General features: G+C 34.8%; 1 protein-coding gene across 1 annotated transcript in view; it reads right to left on the bottom strand.

Moving 5' to 3' along the window:
* The window catches only part of LOC136029926 (cytoplasmic tRNA 2-thiolation protein 1-like), a gene marked incomplete at its 5' end in the record, with an annotated part of 101,890 nt that extends 88,582 nt beyond the window's left edge, over nt 1-13,308 (bottom strand). Inside the window, 2 exon segments of the mRNA XM_065708458.1 lie at nt 1,294-1,525; nt 13,238-13,308. Of these exon segments, the coding sequence (XP_065564530.1) occupies nt 1,294-1,525; nt 13,238-13,285 (280 nt within the window).
* Between the last annotated feature and the right edge of the window lie 8,430 nt (nt 13,309-21,738).

The raw sequence follows: 21,738 nt of genomic DNA, 5'->3' as shown, positions 1-21,738 counted from the left end.
ATGACACCATCATGAATTACCAAAAACTGCTAAGGTGACATGATTTGACACTCTTTTATATACTGACAATACGATGAAACTATATACTGCCAGTACAGATGTCTTTATAACTAACGTCATAACATAGTTTTTACTTTTAGGATCATTTATGGATGTAACCTACTATTACGACAGCACATAACATCTTGTATATGAAGACGCAGTTTTTTGTAAAATTTCTATTTTAAATATTGTGTTTTGCTTATTACAGAAGTGATTAAATCTAGTAATTTCCTTTAAAATGAGCTCTAAAAAAGCTCTCTATGACGCTCCAGTACCCTGTTAGCAGCAGAGAAAAAAAAGAAAACATGTCAGTGCTTTTGATGCCAAAAAAGTCAATTTCCTTGTTATTCAAGCCAGAAGAGTGGAAGTTCCAATAAATAGAGCTTTTTACCATGGCGATTCCAAATGTGTACTTGTATTTCAATCCATTTTTTTTATCAAAATAATTAATTTTAGGGCATCATGGGTTTAGGTTTGTCAGTAACTAGATTGCAGCTTCCAATACAACCATAATAAAAAGGGCAGATTACACCTTCCTTGTGAACAGGTATGATTTAAATCCTAGACAAGATTTAAGAATGAAATACTTACTTTTAAGATGTCTGTATGGAACAATTTTAAGGTGGTGAGACAGTCGTACTGATAATTCAATGTTATGTTTTTGCTTTTAAAAAATTTCTGTAACAAAATAAAACCTAAAACTAGTGATAGATGTCATTCATAGTTTTTTTTTTCTTATGAAACTTCATTATCTTGTTTATAATTACATAATACAATATTTGAAAAAATTACCACAAGCTGCACTGAGTCAAGTTTCAACATCAAGTAAAAAAAATAAAAATTATACATGTTGGTGCCTATCAGTAAGGGTGCCTATCATAATCAAAGACTGATTATAGTGACATTTAAGGAATTTAGACAGAAAAATTGGGGTTGTGAAGATTACAACAAATATAATCAGTATAAATGTTAGTTAAAGCAGGATTGTCACAACACAGCCAAATACTGTCCATTCTGTCTTACGGTGGTAAGGCATGCAGTTTTAAGGACAGAAAAATACAGACTTGACATTTCTTACCAGGCTTACATTTTTTGGCTTAAGCTACATCACTTCTAACAGCAAGTTATCTATGACACAACAAAGACTGATTGTTCATCTTTTACTAAGATTTTCTATAACGCTGTACACTTAAAAAAAATGGCATACAGATTAATATGTATTGAAATAAAACTGATCAAAAATCAACATACCTGTAATACCTTCATCAATAGACAACAATATCAGTTTTAGGCCATAATCATACACATCATTTAATGTCTTCATTATGTAGGCTAATACAGTGGAGTCTTTGCCACCAGAAGCCCCTATGGCCACTGTTTCACCTCGTTTAAACATGTTGGAATGCGTTATAGTATTGTGAATTTCTTGTTCAAATGCCCAAAAAAAACAATCCTTGCAAACAGCATCTCCAGTCTTAGGCCTCTAAAAAAGTTAACTAATATAATCCTCACAACAATGGAAAAGAAGAAACACTGAGTTCCTTTTGCACTGCCCCCTATAGCATAGAAATACATTACAGCATTATATCAAAGACATATTATAGATGCATTTCCAACTTTTGAAAGAATACTCATTACATTCAAAACTAATGCAATCAATGCTACCAGTCCTTGATGAAAATAATTTTTTAGTCCTTCACTTTTTTTATATAGGCTATTATCTTTACATTTTGTTAATCTTGACATGCAATAAATATATGTAACAATAATAGCAGACCAAAAGCCTATTCCAGATTATTCTGGAATGTTGACTAATTTATTTATTTACTAGACTCAATGCAATAAGTTTATGTCTTGTCAAATACAATCATATTATAACATAATTTTGCAACATTGTTTCAGTAACCAACAATTAAAGGTTAATACAAAACAATATGATAAACAAAACAATAATAGAATGTCACACTACTGGTGACTAAAGCAACTTAAACAAAACAAAATACATACTTTCAAAGACCCTGTGAATAACTTTTATAAGCACCAAGCTAAAATTATTCACCAACAAAGGATATTCAAAAGCCCCAATAATACTAGAAAAAATTGCTTCACAAAGTAAACTATTCCATATCTTAGATGCAAATGAAACAGAACCAATATACTTATTAGATATTGGTGGTATAGCTTATAAGGAGGGTGAAATATGGATGGATAAATTGCAAATGTGAAGAATGATTGGCAATTAGAATAGAATAGGATTTATTGGCTAGAATAGCACACAAGCTAGCATAAGCACGTCAGAACAATTACAATGATAAAATAAATGTAAGGGATAAACATAGATACAAAGTTAAATCAATTATTAAAATGCAAAACAAAATAGGGAACAAAAGAGTTTTTGTACCTCATGGTCAACATTTGGGGACACAAGTCAAGTTGAGTATTTGGAGCTCTACAAGCATTAGGTGTTGTATTAGGAAGGACTGGGGGATTTTCTTTGAAGGGGGGAAGAAGACGCCAATGATAGTTAGAACTAAGGCACATGTGCCCAAAGTTCATGGTAAGGAAGTGACTTCTTGTTTCCAATATAGTAAATTCAAGTCTAGCCAAACCTTCATCATAAGTAGTATAGGAGGTCCCCAGTATAATTTGTATAGCTCTTTTGAATGCTTTCAATTTTAGAACATTGGGATTTGGTCAACCCAGGGTGCCAGAGAGGGCATGCATATTCAAGACAAGGTCTTATATAAGAACAATAAATTATTTTAAGGTTCTGGGTTGATATGGAGAACCGTTTGAGAGGGGAGGAAGATTTAAGCAGAAAACCACCAGTTTTAAATAAGTGAAAAGAGTGAGACTTCCATTTATGGTCATGGTCCAAGTGCACACCAAGCAGCTTAGCCATGTTTATATTTGGAATGCAAAGGTAATTATTGATTGGGGGTATATTTTTTAAAAAGGAGAATAGCATTAAAGTGCTTTTCGGTATGCTTAGATTGAGTTTAACATTGACAAGATGATTATTTAAGTTGTTAATGAGTGAGTCAAGTTTAAAACCCAAAGTGTTTGAGGTTTGACAAAGGTTAAGTAATGTCAAATCATCCGCAAATTTAAAAGTGTTGTTAAAGTTTGGTAAAACATTGTTAAAAACAATTAAAAATGCTAAACGACCCAATTTAGTCCCTTGGGGTGCTCCACAGGAAATCGAGGTAAAACCTGATGAATCTCTGTTAGGGAGGACTACACATTGCTCACGACCAGACAAAAAACTAGCAACCATACATAAAACAAAATCTCTGACACCTAAAGCCCTTGCATTATCAATAACTGTCTGATGAGTTGTCAAAGGCTTTTCTAGTATCAGCAAAAACAGCCTCAACATAGGAACTACTTAACTCAAGATGTTTGAAAGCAGTGTCAAGTATATAACATAAACAATGCGTGGTGCTATGATTCGGCCTAAAGCCAAACTGATTTGGGTTAATTTTATCTTGAACATTGTCAAAGAGGAAATTGTAAATAAAACTTTCAAACATTTTAGAGAAAATAGAGGTTTTTGATATTGGTTTTAAGTTGGAGGGAAGTTTTGGAGTCTTATTTTTGGCATAGGTGATATAATAGCTCATTTAAAACACACTGGAGACATACCATCTACAAAACATTGGTTACAAATTGCAGTTAGAGGTACACTTAAATAATGGGCACATTTTACAATCAATTTGGTAGGGATATCACCTGGGTATAATGGCTTATTTGTATCAAGATTTTCAAGTTTAAGCTGGGTCTCATGTATTTCAATCACAGGAATGTCACACTGCACTGTTGGCCGGCATATTTTGGAGTGGCAGGTGAGTTTTACAAATTGAAGCAAAATAATCATTTATGATGTCTGCACTCACTGGGTCACCATTACTATCCAGTAAGAGAAACTTAGAAGAGACCTTTCTCATGAGATCTTGGATACATTTGTGGAAGTTCTTAGGGTTAGAACACAGTACCTTATTGAGCATGTGAGCACCATGCTCTTTTCTTACTTTATGGATTTCACTAATAACAATGTTTCAAAGTTTTCGAGATTCTTGGAAAAATCCTTCCTTAAAGAGTCTATCACGTTCATTTATTAGGCACAAATTTGTTTTTATTTATTCACGGTTTACAATTGGATTTCCGATTGACTTTTTTCACTGGAAAGGTGTCACAGTATAACTGGAAAAGTTCTGCTGAAAATTTAGAAGCCATTTCATCACCATTGGTAAGACATAGGATATTGGCTCAGGATTTGGAGCTAAGTTTTACTTTGAAATGGGCAATCTTCTCATCAGTAATGGGTCTATATGAATAACTGATCAATGGTTTAGGGGGAAAGGATGATAAAGGGGTCCAAAAGATGCATAGATGGTCACTTGCCCCTAATGGAGGGGCTATTTTTGGGGCACAGTAGTAATCTTCAATGTTGGTAAAAATTATTAATGTTATAATTAATATTATTAGTGATTCTAAACAAAGAGGGGGGGGTAAATATCCTCCCTAGTCATTGATGATACATAGGTCATAGCCAGTTGTTAATGTTTAAGTTGCTGAGTCTTTTTTAAAAGGAGAGATAGCATCCCAGTCACCCAGCCTTGTTGGAGCTGAGATTAAACCTTAGGAAGAATCCCAAATAATAAAATATTCATGCTCATGAAAGAACTGAAAAGATGATAAAACTTAAACTGCTGTAATCTTTGGTTACTTGGAAGGTACTTAAGGCAAGGAACAAGTTTATCTGCTTTTATATTATGTAAGATAAGATTCTTACCTATATTCTTAGACTGTATAAAGGGCCAACAATTTAACATAAGAAAGCAAAACTTTACAGCACAGGTCTCAAAGCACATAACAAGGAGCTTCTAGATTTAGCTTCAACCAGGGTCTACCAAGTTTCATTCAAATCAGGTCATATATGATGACTCTACTAAGCAATTTCACAATGAAACAAAACAATAAGCAGACTATCAAAACCTCTTCCAGCCTCAATGGGAGGACATCTTCACTGCAGCAAAATGGTTATTGCCTCCTTATTTACATTTGGATGTATCTCGAGGAGCAGGTGGAACTAATTAATGATTATACATCCAGTAAGCTTTGCTACTTCAGGAGTGTCTTAGCTTTAAGTGGATTAATGTATGAGTCTTAGCATTCTGACTAAATAGATGATGACAGTATAGTATTATATTCTACTAGCTGTTGCACCCCATCACCTAGTTGGTGGGGGCACTTCGCCCCCCCAAGCCCCCCTGCGCGCGTAAGTCGTTACGCGCCATATTAATTACGCGCCATTGTAGTTGTGTCCCTGTGTCCCACCTGTGAATATAGATAGATATATATATATATTTTTTTAACTACATAAAACTTGCAAATATACAACATTCTTGGCTGTCCCATTGTCTGTGCATATAAATAGATTGTCAGGTTTACCGACTCTTGAACATGCAACATATAATTGTCCATGGGAAAAATAATCTGTATTCAGATATATACCTCATTATTCTAATGATTGCCCTTGAGCTTTGTTGATGGCGATTGCTAATCGAACATTCCCTGTGTCCCCATCGTCATTTATATATCCCCCTGTGCCCCCCGACGTCCCCGTTGTTGTTGTTTCCCTGTGTCCCAGTCGTCATTTGTGTCCCGGTGTCCCAGTCTGTAATTTCTCTTTGAGTGTCGCGGTCGTCATTTATATTCCCCGTGTCCCAGTGTCCCAGTGTCCCAGTCGTCATTTGTGTTCCGGTGTCCCAGTCTGTAATTTCTCTTTGAGTGTCCTGGTCGTCATTTATATTCCCTGTGTCCGGTCGTCATTTGTGTCCTGGTGCTTTGTTGATGGTGATTGCTAATCGAACATTCCTTGTGTCCCAGTCACTTTCTCTTTGAGTGTCCCAGTCGTCATTTATATTCCCTATGTCCTGGTGCTTTGTTGATGGTGATTGCTAATCAAACATTTCTTGTGTCCTGGTCGCTTTCTCTTTGAGTGTCCCGGTCGTCATTTATATTCTCTATGTCCCGGTCGTCATTTGTGTCCTGATGTACCGGTCTGTAATTTCGTCTTTCGACAAACATGACATCAGTCAACACACAAACATGACGTCACTCAACACACAGACAACTTATTTTTATATATATAGATAGATTAGATAGCATGTCACAAATACAGCTTTTGAATGATAACCTCTTTTCTACAAAGATTTTTTGCAAGTAAAGAGCTGGCTTTTCTGTCTGGAAAACAACTCTGGTGGTGATTGTTCATTTAGGACTCCAAAATTGTAACTGATTATTTCAATATCCCTTCTTGGTTAATATTGGTGATTACTGCCCACTCTGATCAATGTTCCCAGTTATTGATTTTCGGGTAACAATCATTAATTGAGTCTCACAAATTTTGTTGTAAAGCTGAAATTCCAAGTCCCCCCCCCCAAAAAAAAGGAAATCCTGGACAGCTTTTTCTTTGGAAACAAAGAAAACGAAATAAACCCAGACAATTAATATATTTTATATGACCTAGAGATGTATCTAAGCATTAGGGAGGGGGTGCAATTGTAATGATAGTCATAGCAGTTATCATATTTAGATGGAGCTTAATTTATTCAACTCCATCATTAAACTGGGAATCAGCCAGTCTACAAGCATGGACAAAACTTGAACAGCATGTACATCTCATATTCAGCAGACCACTGAGTGGAAAGAAAGCCAAACAACAATGTGAATACCTTCTTCTTTGGCTAGGAGAAAAAGGACAAGACGTCTTTAGTACTTGGACATTAACATCAGAAGAAAAAGACAAACTTGACGTTTATCTTAAGAAATTTAAAGAGTACATTGCTCCTACGAACGATCCTATATTCGTTCGCTATAAATTCCATAAGCGGGACCAGTCGGAGCATGAATCAATTGAACATTACATTACAGCCCTCAAGGTGCTTGTCAAAGACTGTGAGTTTACAGACAATTTTGATAAGGAGATGGTGAGAGACAGATTAATATGTGGACTGAAACAACATAGCATTTGAGAAAAACTATTATCTCAAGGTGGAACCCTTACTCTTGACACTACAGTGACAATTGCAAGAGCTTTTGAGACAACACAAGAGCAGCTCCGTCCATGTAAACCATGTCCTTGTCACCTACAACAGTAAAGGAGCCAAATGTAAAACAAGAATTAGACTATGTAAGAAGACAAAAGAAGTACGACCAACCCACAACAAGTAAGAAGTGTTACTTCTGTGGTGGGGCATATGACCCAAATCACAAATGTCCAGCAAAAGGGAAGTCTACAACAGTAAAGGAGCCAAATGTAAAACAAGAATTAGACTATGTAAGAAGACAAAAGAAGTACGACCAACCCACAACAAGTAAGAAGTGTTACTTCTGTGGTGGGGCATATGACCCAAATCACAAATGTCCAGCAAAAGGGAAGTCTTGCTCCAAGTGCGGAAAGACAAATCATTTTGCTCGTGTCTGCTGTAGCAAACCAGTAGAAACTATTGATATGGAAGGAACAGATGGAAATCAAGAACAAAAAATTTATATTGATACATTAATTATTGGAGCCATAGCTGAGAAATCAAGCTAACCAACTCTGGCTATCAAACTGAATAATTCAGCATGGGAAACTCTATTCAAAATCGACACAGAAGCCAAAGCAAATGTTATCCCAAAATCTATCTATGACAGGCTTAAACCCAAGCCACAACTAAACAAGACAAGCCAGATCCTTGTAGCTTATGGAGGAACTCGCATTCCAATTGCGGGAGTATGCTCTTTAAATTGTAGACATAAAGGAATTGTCAACAAAAAATACAGTTCCTTTGTAGTGGATACACAGTCGAACCCAATGCTAGGATACCAAGCATCTGTAGAATGGGTTTGTGAAGGTAGCTACATCTATCTCTTCCTTATCTACAAAGAAGAGTGTTAAGAAGAACCCAATTCCCAAAGAGTTTGATGACGTCTTTGCTCGGATAGGTAAACTCCCAGGTAAAGTAGATATCCATGTAGAAAAGAAAACACTAGCAATTTAAATGTCCATTATCTTCCTTGGCTTAATCACTCTACCAGTTCTTGTTACATAGGGTCGTGAATAATCCTCTCTGTTTCTGCTGGAGGGGGTGTTGGAGTTGTTGGGGTTCTGTAGGGGCTGTCTTGGAAGATTTCTCCAGTACTATGATTATCTGGAGTCATTGGAGCAGCCTTTTCTGGAGAAGAGGATTGAGTCACAGGAGGGTGAAATTCTGCTGGAAAGTCCTCATCCCTTGTGAATCCTGAAGATTGTTGAGCACTGTTGGCTTCAGCACTGGACCATGGTTTCAAATGGGCCCAATTTCTGCAATAAAATCTACCATTTTCGGCTTGTATAAGGTAAGATCTTGGAGACATGCATGACGTCACTACACCTTTTCATTAAATGTGTAGCTTCCTTTGACAGCTTGACCCAAATGGGTTGGTTGTCTTTCAGCTCTATTAGATCTTTAGAAGCCTTGTCATAGTTCTGCTTCTGCCTTTCTTGTCAACTAGTTCTTGCTTTGAGGAACTTTGTCTTTGAAACAGTATTTGGCTCCAATTGCTGCCAAGTACAGGGAAGGACAGATCTTAAACTTCTACTCATAAGAAGCTGGGCAGGTGATGCCTCACCGTCTATTGGAGCATTCCGATATTCTCAAAGACCAAGGTAGGGGTATGTATTGGACTCTATAGCTTTTAGCATGATCCTACTTGCTATATCCACAGCCTTCTCAGCATGGCCATTAGACTGCAGAAAATTTGGACTTGAAGTCAGATGCTGGATGTCTCATTTCTGCAAAAAGGACTGGAATTCATAAGATGTAAACTGTGGTTCATTGTCAAACCAAATTTTTTCTGGAATACCATATCTAGCAAAATGGCCCTTGAGCTTCTTTATTACTTCTAAAGAGGTTGCTGGTTCAACTCAGTCAATCTCTATGAAACAACTATAGTAGTCACTGGTTACTATATAGTCTCTTCTGTTGATCTTGCAAAAGTCAATACCCAGGTATTCCCAAGGATACTGTGGAAATGGTGTCAATATCAGTGGTTCTTTCTGATTATTCCTGGAAAATTTCCTGCAAGCTTTGCAGTTCCAGATCAGATCTTCTATAGCTGAATTCATATTTGGCCAGTAAACAGAGCTTGCTTTTCTCCATCCCTAAGTGTGCTATGTGCAATTGCTGCAGAATGTCCCTTTGTAATGCACTTGGAATGACAACTCTATTTCCTTTTAAAATGATGCCATCAACGCTGGACAACTCATCCCTAACATTCCAGTAAGGTTGCATGCTAGCAGAACACTGGTGTTGGTGGTTTGGCCATCCTTTTTGTATGACTGAGGTAAGTTCTATCATAACTGGGTCTCTCTTATTTTCTTCCAAGATGAACCCCATCTTCTTATCACTGACTGGAATACTTTACATAACAGAGTGAACATGGAATTCAATCTTCAGGGAGCATTCTTCATCAAAGTGGGGTGGACTCCAGATAATTGTAGTACTGGAGAAATCTTCCAAGACAGCCCCTACAGAACTCCAAGAACTCCAACACCCCCTCCAGCAGCAAACAATGAAAGCAGAAATGGAAAGGATTATTCACGACCCTATGTAACAAGAACTGGTAGAGTGGTTAAGCCAAGGAAGATAATGGACATTTAATTGATAGTGTTTTCTTTTATTGTGTGTGTGTGCTTTTATAGCACAATTATTATTGTGAAAGAAAGGAGATGTTGTGTTTAGTGCTTTTATGCTTATGCTTGCTGCTTATTATCTTATGATTGCTGTTTGCTTATGTAGTTTTGTTGCAGGCTGGTTGGCTTAATAAATTAATCTACTTGGTAACAATACAGGGGACATAGATGTGGAGAACCCAAAGGTATATTTCCTTTTTTATGCTACTTGGTTCCTATGTTATATGATAAATTTACACCACAATTCATGAATTTTATTGATTGACATGAGTTTTGTACTTATCTCTCATAAAAATTTGGTTCATAATGCCAAAGCAAGAAAATCAGCAAAGTTTTCATATAACTTAGAACTATATAGCAGCATTAGTGTAGGGGGCTGGGTTAATAATTACCAAACTAGTCACTATTACATTTAGAGTGTTGAATAGGGATTTTGAAGGTTAGTTTTGTTTGTATGTTATTTTACTAGCTAAAAGAGGACTGTCAACAACCAATCAATTTCCTACAGATAACTGCTTTGTGATACCAATTATTTAAAAAATTGGCATTTGTTTGTACATTACTTAGGGCTATATCCTACCCAATTATAGAGGGAGGAGGGCTGGGAAGCATTTACGATGGCAGTGATTATTATAAAAAAAAAATTCTAATTTAGGGTTTCTTGGTATCTTGGAAAGTAGGCTAGTTGAATTAGGTGAATGAAATTTTAAGGAATGAATAGAAGGCCTAAATAATGTATATGCTTTTCTAATCTCCAGGGCTTAGAAGGCTTCATACATGACAGATCTATACCTACATGACTTCAGACAAAAGATATTACACCTTAGTTTGAGCTTTCAATCTCTTTTTTATTGGCTTCAGAATACAATTACTGTTATTCTAATAGCCAAAAGCTTTAAGGATTATCAGGAGTTTTTTCCTAAGCTTACAAAACAGATTTACAAATATAAATTCAATATTTATATTTCAAAATATAAAACTTTAAATGCAGAAATTACACCTATTTCTTTTTAAGAGTGGTTGCAGGTGGATGAGGGTGATTTCATTTTATACTTGATCTTAGAACAAGTAAAAAGACATTAAATTGTTTTACAATTATGGCTTCTAAAATGCAGAATATGAATGTCAGAGTAGCAAGCATGGACACAACTCTTCCTAAGGAAGTGATTTTTTTTATGAAGTATATGTGTCAGAATAGGTTAGTCTACATATTGGCATGGTATGCCAGCAAGACCTAAAAAATGTTGTGGAAAAAAGGTTAAAGTTTACTCTCAAAAATATAATAAAATAGCAAACCTTAAGAAGATTAATTTATTCTTAGGCCAGTCATCAGAGTTGCTACAAGCTAAATCTTTGTGAGGGGGAGCAAGGGATTTTACAAACTGGCTGGTCATTTTTACAGACTGTTTTTGTCAATAATTAGTATAATGCCTGTTTCAAATACAATATATAAAATCACTGCACTGGTTGGTTCAACTGCTGCATTTACTGACTAAGATTCAGATTTCACTACCTATCATTTCACTATTTTAATGCTCTTTATTTAACCAAATGGAAAATTGTGGCACTATCTGTAAGCTCATGGCAGGAGTCAGTAAAACTACTGTGTTTATTGAACAAGTTTGAACTTACTGTAGATGACATGTCAGTATTATTTGGGGTCTTTATTTTACTGAACAAAGAATTCAGGGGTGTCAGAAAAATCCTGGTGCTCCACTTTGCAATTTTACCAACTTTTTTTTACCAAGTGACCAAAACATTTGGCGGGAAGGCATCCCCCATACATGACAGCCCTGCTGACATAAAAGGGAATCAGTTTTTTCTACTAGGAATAGCCTATCCTTAAGGGCAAAGTAAGAGTGATTGCAGATCTGGTCAAGATTAGCATCAATACCAAGAAGGTTATTTAAACCTCTCCAGTAGAGACACAGAAAGGTGAATCATTGACATGATGGTGAAACAGAAGGACATAGAGATAGACAAGTAAAGTACAGCAATTCTAGTTATTCAAGTTGAAAAGTAGTGAAATGAACCAAAATATATCCCTTACCTAATGAGTAATGTAAATAAAAAAGAAAGAGGCTTCATTAGTGTGATTCATATAAATTAGTCAGTCATAATTGATGTCTGGATATATTCCTAAAAGTTCTATTTGCCTAACTCAGCTACTTTCCCAGATGGCACAAAACCTCTTAACAAGAGCTTTGCCATGTTTTTTGCAATTTTGCATATTTATTTGTTCTTTGAAGGAAATACTAAAAAAAGTGAAATACTTCATATTTTACTCTCTCACTCCCCCACCCTGATGCTGCCTAGGCCATGTACCAATTTAGGCCTAGGCCATATACAACACTTCTGAAGAAAACACTACAATGTCAAAATCTTACTTTTGAAAATGTAGGAAGTTTTATTCACTTGATTTTAACAGTCCCTTCCATTATAATTCAGGTAAAATTCTAATTAATTGACTTCTTGCTATCTCGGAAAGGGTTTAGGTTAGAAAAATGAAACTTTCTGGGATGGGTCTACAGACTAAAGTATGTCCCAGGAAGGTATTTTGAAGTACCTAACTCCACTCTTCTCCCTCTAGAGGGCCACATGGCAGGTCCATACCTATTGAAATTTTGACAAAACAACATTTTACCTTAATTTTCAGTTACTAGTTGCTTTTTCTCTGCTTTTAGTTCTGAAAATGCAATTCCTGTTATTTGAGTTGAATTTTGAGCCATATCAATATTTTTTTTTCAAAATTTAGGGAATGTATTTGTATATCTTTAAAACCTTATAAAATGGGATTGAGCAAAGTTATGAAGCTGAAAACAATTTTGTTGTACTTCAATTAAGCAGAAGATCTATTTTCAAGGTCTCACTTTTAAAACACACATATCTTTAAAGGTCATCAAAGGTCAGGGCCCTCTAGAGGGACAAGGAGTGGAGGTAGGCAGTTCAAAATAGCCTACCTTCCTGGGACATACTTTAGCCTGTAGACCCATCCCTGAAAGTTTCATTTTCCTAACCTAAACCCTTTTCGAGATAGCAAGAAGTCAATTAACTAGAATTTTACCATAATTCAAACTTTTCAATCGTTTTGAAATACCCTTGGCCTAGGCTAGTATAGCCTACTTATGGGAATCTCCTACTTATCAACTTTACATTTTTATATTTGAAATGGTTAGGTATCCTAAATCATTCAAACATATAGTTATTTTAATAGAAAGAGCATAGACAATCGCATAAATGGCATATTTATCTTTCAGCTAGCAATCTAGTTAGGCCTAATATAAAACCCCAAATTTAAGAGATTGAATGGTATTTCTCTCTCTTTATTAGCATATCTGTTCTTGAAAATAAATTATCTTGAATATATATTTCTAGACAATTTAAGTTAAACCAATTTCTAAAGAAGCTTGGTTGCTTCAGTTAATGACAAACTTTTCAACGAAATAGGCTAATAATAAGCCTCTAAAAAACCTTCAAAACAGCAGACTTTCCACATCCTGCAGAACAAGTAATAGCCATAGATTAGCTAATTCAATTCCAGCAAGGTCAAAACGGAACTATGTTGGTAACTCCAACCAGAGTCTGGAAACGTTCCTGTCGTTTCTCAATTTCAAATTCTTTGCGATATCGACACTTATTAGCAGTGAAGAAAAGAAACAATTTAGTAATTTTTTGTGGCCCGTGTAATTCTTCAACAAAGGCGCAGCGTTTTTCAAGCTAAAAATGGACAATTTTATGCACAGAGAAAGAAAAAACATCAGATCAGAGGACAGATTCTCGCTAGCGCTGACTATCTCAATCAATTCTTTAAGTGTATATATTCTATTCTGTAAATTGCTGGTCGTAGGTGCCTCCTGTACAAAAATCTCGCATCAAATCCTGCTCCAAAGGTCTAAAAACACCGCAGAGACTAATGCTCTTCTTTTGAAGGAATAGTCATTCCTATGAGTCAACGCAGAACTAAACAAATTCCAAACATATCTCTAAGGAAGTCATAACCAGCAAAGGCTGTTACTACTAACAACACATCACGTCAATTGTATTTTTGGCCAATACAGGGGCGCCATTCATCGAAATGTTGGACAACAAGACCTTTCTCTTAATAAAAATAGAAAAATAAATCTATTTTTGGAAATCTATAGGAAGAATTTTTTGCCTTCACGATTTTTTTCTATGAAAATTCAAAGGAAAAAAACTTAATTTGTCACAAATAATCTATCGCTTTGGCTTTGGTGATGTAGGTGTTTGAACACCAATTATCAAAGAGGTGATAATTAGTCTTTCGCACCCATCCGCTCTCCCAAGGTCGAAAGGTGAACTTTTTTAACATTACTAAATTAGGCATGGGACAAATAAGTGACACTGATGTGTACTTTTTTAGAATGACAACAATACAAGATGGCCTTCATTGTTATGAAAAGCAGCTTCTTATAATCCGTGAGACGTCAGAAGTATTCCGTGAGACATTTGTAGATAGCACTTCGGGTTAAGTAGATTCCTTCGTAAACCACATGGTACCACAGAATACTCATAATTCGAATGTATGGCCACAAAAAACGGCAGCTTTTTCGGTCGTAATCGTCCAGGGGAGCAAAATCGGAATTGCTTCCAGATTTGGAGGTTGTTCTAGAGGATCTGTCCAGAAGGAAAGAGGAGGAACATGTATTTCATCCCTGAGCTTGAATATCTATTCTCCTCTCCCATTGAGATCTTCTGTTTTGTCTGCTGAATTATATGCCATTCCCCTGGCCCTGGATGCACTTATAAATTATAACATAGAATCTGAAAATATACTTTGTCTCTCTGACTCCAAATCAGCATTACTATTGCTCAAAAATGTTAATATAATTGTCAATTACAAAAATTCATATAATAATAGAAGATAGCTTCTTAATCTCAAGACTAAAGGCAATGAGATTTATTTCCGACATGTTTCAAGTCATAAAGGCATCAAATATAATGATATGGCTGATTCTCCAGCAGAAAAGGCTTCCATGTTAATCCCTAGTCCTTCCTTTTAGCTCAATTCACGAGATATTATCATGCAAAGATCCAATGTTAATTACAGTAAATTAATTTTATCCCCGTTTTATACAGATTAAATACTGTGCTATATTCTTCTAAATAGCTTGTTATTTAATTGAAAGCTACATCATTCCCTTTTATGCCGATTCTGCTTCTCAACGGATGAAACAATTTAGTATGTATTATTTGATTGCCAGGCTCTGAGTGAGGATACTATTTCTTTAAAGTGTTTCTGCTCCTTGGCTAATATTACAAATACTTATGCGGCTATCCTGAATTCTCACCGGTCAGGGATATTGATCGTAAGATATTTAAGGCATCTATTGATATCTGAAAGAATAGAATCACTGTTTAGTGATTATTAAAGAAAGGAGAAGTCAATTTAAAAGAAGATGATTTACGTATAGATTTTGATTCTGCAGGAGAGAGCGGAAGTGAGTAAGAAGAGCCGTATTGGTACAGGTCGGCCTAGTGGCCTGAAACTGCCACTAGTGGCTTGGGGACAGGTAGCTGAGGTATCCGCATTTCCCACAATCAATAATAGTGTATTACTGTATATTATAGTGTGTATTCATTGTTTGCTGACTGGAGGAGAACAGTGCTTCTAGTGGTTAGTCTGTCCAATGAAGGAGAAAAAGAGGTGAAAGGACTTGATGAGAGTCTATATGTGTCTCTACAATGTTTTTGAACTGGAACTTGTTTTTTTAAGTTCATATTGTAAATTCTGCAAAATTTACTATCTTCTTTGAGTTTTGTCCACATTCTCTTTCCGTCATTCCCTTAAAGAAATAATTCATCTTTACACAATATTAACTTTAAAAAAACCTTCCAAAAAAGAAGTTTTTCAAAAACTAAACAGATATATAAAACTTCAGAACATCAGAAATAAAGTCAAATAATTCTTCAAACTCAAAACGACCAGAAACTACTATCAAAGAATAAATGAATCCCAAAAGATCATTTAAATTAAATGATCATATCAAAAATTAAGAAAACAGATATTGATATAGATGAATAGGTAAATCTTAAAACTAGTAAAACTAAAATTAAATATTCAAGTGAAAATTCAAACAAACAAAAAGTGCTACAAACAGGACTTGGCTACTGCCACCTTACACTTTGTCTAATCATAAAAAATCTAAAGTATGTTGTGCCATTTGCGATTTTGAAACAAAATTTATTATAACCATTTTTAAATATTAAGAACATTGGAAACTAAAACAAATACAATGAAAAAAAAAACAACCTTAGATTGCATTTAGTTATTTTTTATTAGTTCTTTCAAGTCATCTTGACTACAATGGCGATTTATTTTCTATTTTTCGTCTATATTTTTCTACTTAAATCATACTGTTGAAAATAGATATAGTTTGTAATTGTTCAAGCTCAAAACGAGCAGAAATGCCTATCAAAGAACAGGGGCGTAGCTAGAGTATTTTTATTGGGGGGCCGGGTAGGAGGGGGTGTTATTGAAACAGGTACTATTCAAGCGGTAGCGAAGAAAAGTAACTATTTAACAAACTCACTACTTGGTGAATTTAAAAACATTGTACAATACATTATAAACAATAAACACACATTAAAAAATCACAAATAAAGCTGCTGGTGTTCCGGCTTTTATGTAAATTGCTAGCAATGGTCTGCTGCAGACCACAGTAGTACAGCATAAACAAGCTTTCGGGCGGGCGAAGCTGAATGTCGTATATATTCAGATTTTTTTTTAGCCAGATTCACCACTAATGCTGCAGTACATATCTCCCCTCCACTTCCCCCAAACCCCACGTCCAGCACAGAATACTCAATCTCATAGCTGAACAAAACTCTATTCTAACAGCCCCTGGTATCGCGCTAATCTTTTGATCGTAGTTTTGAATGAATTTTATCTCTGTAAAACTTAATTTGTTGTTTTAAACTGATAATATGCGGGATTTATTGGAATATCATTTATGGTTTCTTTTTAAATTGATTTGCTTGTGGGTTCACCAATTTATATTGATAAACGGCATTAATATCAGCGGTCCAAAGCCGAAACAAAAATCATAGGCAGCACAATAGCGTTGTCTCAGTAAAGATATAGGATAAATCAAAGTATTACCACAGATTGTCCAACATTATATTGTAATATATTCCCCACATCTCACTATCGACCGTATTTTAAATTTGAAAGTATTCAAAAATAAAGTTGGAATTATTAACTTATCCATCGGGCGTTGTTTGACAAAGAATATCCAGAAAATCTGATTAATACTTGGCATCCTTGCGGAGGAAATTTAAATTAATTAAAAATTGACAGGGATCCCAATTGAAAAAGAAAACTGATTCCAAGAGCTTGAAAATTACCTTCACCTTTGTATCTTTATTTAAAAAAACAAGTTCTATAAAAATCACACAAAAGTTGTTCTCGTGTAAATAGCAGGGTAGGGGGGGGGGTATACGTTTCCAAGGGGGGGAGGTACACTGAATATGGTTTTTATGTATATAGTTCCCTTCGCAAGCAAAGCATGGTCTTCTAGTGCTGCATGATTTAAATTCCCTTTATTCTATTTTCAGCAGACATTTCGTACAACATGCTGATGCAGAGATAAATGTCCCACAAGCAGCTCTGGCGTTGTGTGACTGAAAAAAAGAGCTTTTTTGTGTGCTGACCAATGGTGTGCGTTGCGCAGGTACCAATCTCCTGATTCAATGCCTTCAGCCAGGAATGTAATGCGTGGTTGGGGGAAAATCATCCGAAGCTTCCCGAATTTTTCTTCCAGATTTCTCCAAGTACCTATTTAGAGCTGGGTTGACTCTGGCTGAGCTTACGGGGTCACATCATTGATCGCCACCCCAAACCAATAATTTTAAAAGCTAATTAATAAATTAAAGCTTTTTTATAAATTGTTGGAGTGCAACTGCCCTCCTTTGCATCTCCTCAAAGACACCACTCAACAATTAAATAAAACAGTCAACGAATAAATAGAACCCAAAATGAACAGAAATTAATGTAAACGAACCAGCATAAACACAATAGATGTTTATACAAGGTGTTTTAAAGCTACTAAAAAATAATATTGTTTTTTTAATTATTGGGGGCAACCACCCCCCTTTGCCCCCCACCCTTCAACGAAACCACCGTCAAAGAATAAATAATACCTAAAATGTGCAGAAATTAAAGTAAATGAGCAAACATAAAGACAATAGATACTTAAAAACAGATGAAGGTATTTTTTCAAAGACAACACTGCCTTCCTATGATGAACAAATAAAAGTTCAAATAGGAATAAGTACTTTTATTAGACAGTGAAAACTGATAAACAAAAAGCTTTGGATATTTCGATCTAAACTAAAGTATTACAATTAAAACAAACGATATTCATAAAGAAAAAAATATTTATTTCCAGGTCATAAATAGTTTCTTGATCATACGCTAGACTTTTCTCAGAAGGTTAATATAACAGGGTTCATTCAAAGTCTTGAGTTGTAAACTTAAAATTTTTAATTAAGGTGGCACAACCTTTTTCTTCTTCCAATTGCAGAAGAAAGGTTGCTGAATTTATTGTTATACGCTTTTTCGGGTGGGGAAAATTCTATAGGTATTTTAAGAATATATATTTTAAGCACATATTCGTACAGAATATATACAAATATAAGATTCATACTTCAAAATGTAGGCAGAATATGAGGTGTAGAATGTCTTATAGTGTTTATCTTTACATCTTTATTTTATTTTTTTTTGTTTTTCATCTTTCTGAGGGATGATTTATCATAACAGGGAAGACAGAGTTTAACGTTGAGGACGTGGGAGAGATATTACACCCGAACGCAAACTTATTAGACATTTTGAACTTTTTGAATAAAACAGATATCTCAAAATTTCATTCGGTATAATAGGGTTAGAGGAAGGACAGAAATTAAAACGAGAGGGAAGCTGATGATAAGTCACGAAACTGAACTCAACATTCCGTATATTTCAATTAATTGCCATTAGCCGTTTATGAGATATCGCAGGTACGACCTTTTGATAACCGGGACAAAAATAGAGCCTTTTAAGTAAAACATCCTTTTCAACATTCTCTGAAAGTTTCAGCTTAATGCAATTAACCGTTTCTGAGAAATTGAGCACACTAATTTAACAAGCTTGATTTGCATAGTATCTTTTGATTTAGTTCAGCATCCCTTGAAGTTTCCAATTAAACACCATCAGGAAATCCTGAGATACCGCACATACTCCCTTTTCATAACCGAGATGCAAATAATTGTATTTTGATCTAGCTGAACATCCCCTCAACAATCTCCAAAAGTTTCAACTCAGTACCTGTAACTATTCCTAAGCTATTGCAAACATACAATTTTGACAACCAAAATATATATAATTTCTTTTAATTTAGTTCTACATCCCAACCGCTATTTCCTGAAAGTTTCAACTTAATAATCTAGGCCGTTCCTGAGATATTGCATCTACACCTATTGACAACTAGGAGTCGGTTCTAATTTCAACAAATTAATGCAAAAAATTCCAGTCTGATTGGTTGATTAAAAAATACACTCTTGAATATGACCATTCTTCAACTCAACAAGTTACGAACAGGGTATATAATTGGTGGAGCTATCTTACGTAATCTTAATTTTCTCCCCAAGGTTGACTATAATGGGGCTTATGCGTTATTTTTCGCACAATGGTAAGCCCTGGGGTAATGACAGCAGCAAAGCTTTTGAAAATTATCTGAATTTCCAACAATCTCATGCCCGAATTGTTCATAGAGCCTTGTCAATTTCAGCTCTGCTAATGAGGCATTAGTTGCTATTGCACGAAAAGTGTGGGCCCCCGAACACAAGCTATATATTGTTATCGTTAAGAGTGTCATTCGACTATCATATGCTCACAAGCATATAAAAGTAATCAAAGGCCCAAAAATCTTTTGAAAGTAGCAAGAGGTTCTAACGTTTAGTACCAAAGTCTACTCTGACTTAAAAAAAAAATATAAACTAACATTCTTTTTTAATTTAATAAAAGGAATAAAATCTTAAAATTAAAACGAATATTGCTTTTTCATCAAAACTTCAGATGAAAAAAAAAACTAGGGCAGACAGTAGTATATGGCAAAAGGATACGTTGAGTCCTATACCCTTAAACACTTTCCAGAGATTTCCAGACTGTCAAATGACGTAACCAGTTTGTTTTATCAACTTGTTTTATTTGGATAATTTTTCAGAAATCTATCAGAAACCTCATATAGAAGGAAGAATGCTCCTTGGCATCTTTCTAAGCCCATTCTGAAGAAAAAGTCAATATACTGTTACTTGGCCTATATATTCATTAATGATCATGATAAAAATTTGAAAACTTTTATCCCCCAGGTAAAAAAGGGTCATATATGATACGAAAAGTCCATAGTTAATATCCAAGCGCTGATTTGGGCTAGAAACGAAACTTTCCGAGATTATTAAGAGGGCGAATTTTAAAGTAAATCCGTTGACTATTTTGAATTTTGACTTTTAGGGAAAAGTAGAAAAACATTATTTAAACCTAAAGGGTGCATAAATAAAGGCTTCAAGGGGTTTCCAAAGCTAGTTCCTTTAGGCAAGTCTCATTGCTTTTCGATTCTGAACACTTTCCCCTCAAAAATCCCTCCCCCCAGCGCAAACTAATTGCATTTTCAAAATATGTTTTTTGGAATTGACACTTTCCAATTTATACGTAAAACTGAAAATTTAATTACCCTTTTTTTTAATTCAGGACGAAAAAAAATAACTCCATCCTACAATTACGTAATTGATACCTCTAATTTGAATGTACTTATCGAGATGAACTTTCTGAGATAGTTAAGAGGGCGAATTTTAAATTCAATCCATATATTTTTTTAGCGTTCAGACATTCACTTGAAAGTAAAAAGCAATATCAAAATTTAATATATGCATTTCAATATCTTAAAAGATGTTATAAACTGAACATTTTTTATGGTACGATAAGAGAGGCCAATATACAGGTAAGCACATTCTGACGAAAAAATTCCAAATTTAGATCATAACGAGTCAAGGAAGGATATATCCATTAAGAACTTTAAATAATTGATATCTCCAGTTTGAATGTATTTATTGAGATGAAACTTTCTGATATTATTGAGAGGGTGAATGTTGAATTAAATTCATAGATTTTATGGGGTTTAACACTCACTCGAATCTAAAGAGAAATGTAAAAACTTAAAATATGCATTTGAATATCTCAAAAGAAGTTATAAACTGAACATTTTTGATGGTACAATAAGACAGTTCAATATACAGGTTAGCAGATATTGACGAAGGATTTCCAAATTCAGATTACCGTGAATCAAGCAAAGATGCATCCATGAAGAATTTTACGTGACAGATACCTCCTATTTGAATGTACTTATATAGATGAAACTTTATGAGATTGCTACGAGGGCGAATGTTGAATCAAATCCATAAAATTTTCAAATTTATACATTCAGTAGAAATTAAAGAGCAATATCAAATCTTAAATTTATTAGATCATACTCATAGCCATCATTTTAGAAAATTAAACTTGTTAACCAAGAATTAAGATATTTGAGATGACACATCTGTCACATTAGACTAATTTAGATACAATCATAGGATATCTTCTGCTAGCACAGGCAACTTACTTCAAACAACTAACTAAATTGACACATTTTCAGATTACACATTCTTACTTTACCATATTCATAGCCGTCGTTTTAGCAAATCATACTTCTCGGCAACATCTTTAGGATATTTCAGACGAAATATCTCTCACGTCAGAATGATTTAGATACGATCATAAAATGTGTTCTGCCCTCACAGGTAATTGTATATATACTTTTTTGACTTCACTTCCTTGTTCAGGAATATTGATAGTCAACATTTTAGTAAAATTAGAGGTATCAGTGACATTTTTTTGTTACAATTCCCATTAATGTGAGATTTCATGAGAGTTATTGGTTACA

Source organism: Artemia franciscana, chromosome 1, assembly GCF_032884065.1.
Source record: "Artemia franciscana chromosome 1, ASM3288406v1, whole genome shotgun sequence".
NCBI classification, from domain to species: Eukaryota; Metazoa; Arthropoda; class Branchiopoda; order Anostraca; family Artemiidae; genus Artemia; species Artemia franciscana.
The sequence above is the reverse complement of the archived record's forward strand: the minus strand, read 5'-3'. Positions and strand labels throughout refer to the sequence as shown.